Raw genomic sequence first — 3,058 nt, forward strand, 5'->3', positions numbered from 1 at the left:
ATGCACTGAGTAAGCAAAATACTGAAGTTATAATTCAACTTACTTCTAGGAGAGAACCAAACAAAACACATATTTACTAATGAAGAAGTGATTAGGCATGTTTCATTCCTGCAACCTGGCTCATTGGTGTAAATTGACATAACTTTAAGTGCAGGCTGGACAGTTATATTGCTGCTGATGCTAACCTTGTCTGAAAAAGCAATATGAAAAATATTTGGGACAAATGAATAAATGTGTACATGCAAGTATCTATTATTCAATTCTAAGAAATCTACTTCACCCAATGAACTGCAAATATCAATGAGCTGTCACCTTTACTTGGTGGCAGCGGCCAACAATGCCAAATTCTTGCAGCCGCTGGAAGATGCAACTAATTCTCTCTGGCCTTTCAGGGTGAGTCTCATCATCATAACTGAAGTGTTCCATCATTCCCTCATCATAGGCAAGGCAAAGTGTATGTGTGGGGGTAGTTACACAACCATCTAAACGGAGATTATAAACACATAATACATTAAGAGGAATAGTCTTCCAACAGTATATATAAAATTATTAATGCTTCACTACATTGCAGATTGAATACAAAACAAAATATGACAGCTTACCAAATGCTTTAGCAATTATTTGCTGTTCATCACACAATACTGTTGAAGATGCATTTGCCTGCTTCTTTGTATTAATACAGGAGGTCTGAGCATGTTGTTTTAAACTCTTCCAGGTTGCTGCTTGTACATTTATCATATTGACAACTGAATCTTGTACTTCTGATGTGTTTTCATAAATTACTGGCAAAAGTTCTACTGCTTTGTCTAACAGTGCTGACAATGTGGCAGCAGCAATATCTTTGGTTATTTCCTTGGCATTTCCAACTTCTAACATCACAGTTAAATGGCCTTGTGCTAAAGGCATCAACATTTGAGTTATATGTGAATAAATGAGTGGAGACACTGTTGGGGATTGGTGCACTAATTCATTACCAATTGCTAAGAGAACCAGCTCTGGGCAAAATTCATAGGCCACGGGTAAGATGACCTGGTGGAGCATTGCAAGATAATCTCCTTGGGTGAAATTCTTACTCTGAGAATCTCTGTTAAGGCTTAAATCAAAAGTATAACCAAGGCCCTTGTTCTCTCCTCGTCTGTCAACTGACCCTTTGGTTGCACTCTGATCATCAGTGAGATTGACAGAAAACATTAAGACTCTTGGATCATTGTAAAAAAGATTTTGAGTATTATAACCATTCTGAGCATTCCAGTTAACAATGAGCACCCTTTGTAGCCCAATGTTATCTAAAGAATATTGAGTTCCAATTGCTAAATTATTAATATAGTTATTGCTAATTATCTGATTACCTGAACTGGTATGATCTGATACCTGTACAAGAGCTATACCATTGAGCACATTTCCCTGTACCACTTCACTAATCAACTCTACAAAGCTCCCAGCTGCAGTCAATGCAGGGTCCCCTGAACAGGGGCTTTTGCTACATGTCCCTCTCTGCACATGACCTTCCAGTGTTTCTTTGGTGTGGACTGACAAAATTTCCTCCTCAGATGCTGGTCTTGCCTCTAATCTTGTACATGAATGCAAAAGTTTCAATTCTTTGCAATGTTTTAGGATCCCATTAATGCTTCCAGAATCTAGTGTAGTTGCTTTATAACAAGCATCACAGGTATTTTCATTGGAGACAATAGCTGTTACTCCTTTCACAATTCCGGCACATGATGCAGCAGCTCTGAGCATAAGGCCTACATTTTTTACTGGTCTACTTGGCCGGATGGGTGTCGATGTGTGGTTAGCACTCTCCCCTGAGCCACCTTGATCCCCAACTTTTCTCCGGCTCATCCTAGAACTTCCCTCTGAACCAAACTCCTTCTGCATTCCTCCAACTTTTACATCTCTTTGTTCTGCAACGGAAGCTGAAGCAGCTTTTTCACTCTTCACTCTGCTTCTCACAGACCTCTGCAATTCAGGGATTGGTGTAACTTCTATGTCCATTTTATTTGAATCAAACTTGGTCCTTTCAGAGCTGCATTCCAATTGTGGGGATGCTCCATTCTCCATACAATTTCCATTCTTCCAAGTCTTATCAGGAGATGATGGAGCAGAGACATAAGGAGGGGATGCAGTGGACGGAGTGGAGACAGGAGACACATTACATGAAGAGACTTCAGAACCAGATGCACCTGACTCCACAGGTTGGGCTCCACCTCCAAAGCCTTGGCACAGAACATCCTCAACAGGAAGATCAACCTGGTTGTGACAGAAAGAGAAATCCAAGTATAATACCTTCCATACTCAGTTATATACCAAACAGTCAACACAAAATATAATGATTAGCTCTACAATACCAAACATAACAGCCATGACTGCTTATTACATTAAAATCATAGAAGTTAAACACAGTGTACATATTAATGTATCATTGGTACTTACCTGGAAGGACAGAGCTGTCCAGTACTTTTTATGGGTTCTAATGGTATCAGATATGGATTGCACAGCATTCTTGTTGGGCACAAGTCCAGGCTCAAGCGATGGTAGAGGATCGCCCAGAAGAGCCTTGGCACACATAGTCATGCAGTAACTAATACTGCTTAGGTTGTAGCCACCTTCTAGTGCCAGGACCATGCGGCCCCCAGCTAAGCTTGACAAAAGCCTGGTCATGTGGCCATAGCATTCAGGTGTGACACGGCAACCTGGAATGTCAATGGGATATGAATGGATAATCAATAAAATACTTGTACCTCAATATGTAGTCAGGTCAAATAATAATGAAACCATATTTTTGTGCTTTGGGTGTCATTTTTACTAAATTGATTTTATAATGGTGGACAACTCTGGTCTACTGCACATGACATTCAAAATAATATTGTTAATTATAAGCCAATAAACCACAGGATTAGGATACATAACTTTAATAACTTAAACTAATAATACCTTAGCAAAAAACAAGTTTCATAATAATAACTTAATTCCATACTGGTTTCATATTTATCTGATGAAAAAAACTGTGAATTTCTTTTATTAAAAGTTAAACTAGGAAGGTAAGTTAAATTCGATA

At 39.0% G+C, this 3,058-nt stretch overlaps 1 protein-coding gene across 5 annotated transcripts in view; it reads right to left on the reverse strand.

Moving 5' to 3' along the window:
* Positions 1-3,058, reverse strand: part of LOC119581948 (histone deacetylase 6-like) — a 29,776-nt gene that overhangs the window by 7,418 nt on the left and 19,300 nt on the right. For 4 of the 5 annotated variants that reach the window (XM_037930126.1, XM_037930125.1, XM_037930123.1 and 1 more), the window contains 4 exons: positions 2,434-2,693; positions 603-2,250; positions 313-482; positions 157-190 (listed from right to left, as the gene is read on the reverse strand). The exons of the other annotated variant lie outside the window; for it this stretch is intronic. In XM_037930126.1, the coding sequence (XP_037786054.1) occupies positions 164-190; positions 313-482; positions 603-2,250; positions 2,434-2,693 (2,105 nt within the window). In that variant the 3' untranslated portion in view covers positions 157-163. Of the gene's footprint in view, positions 1-156; positions 191-312; positions 483-602; positions 2,251-2,433; positions 2,694-3,058 lie in introns of those variants that run through there. 5 annotated transcript variants of the gene reach the window in all.

This window comes from Penaeus monodon, chromosome 15 (assembly GCF_015228065.2).
Source record: "Penaeus monodon isolate SGIC_2016 chromosome 15, NSTDA_Pmon_1, whole genome shotgun sequence".
In the NCBI taxonomy this organism is placed as follows: domain Eukaryota; kingdom Metazoa; phylum Arthropoda; class Malacostraca; order Decapoda; family Penaeidae; genus Penaeus; species Penaeus monodon.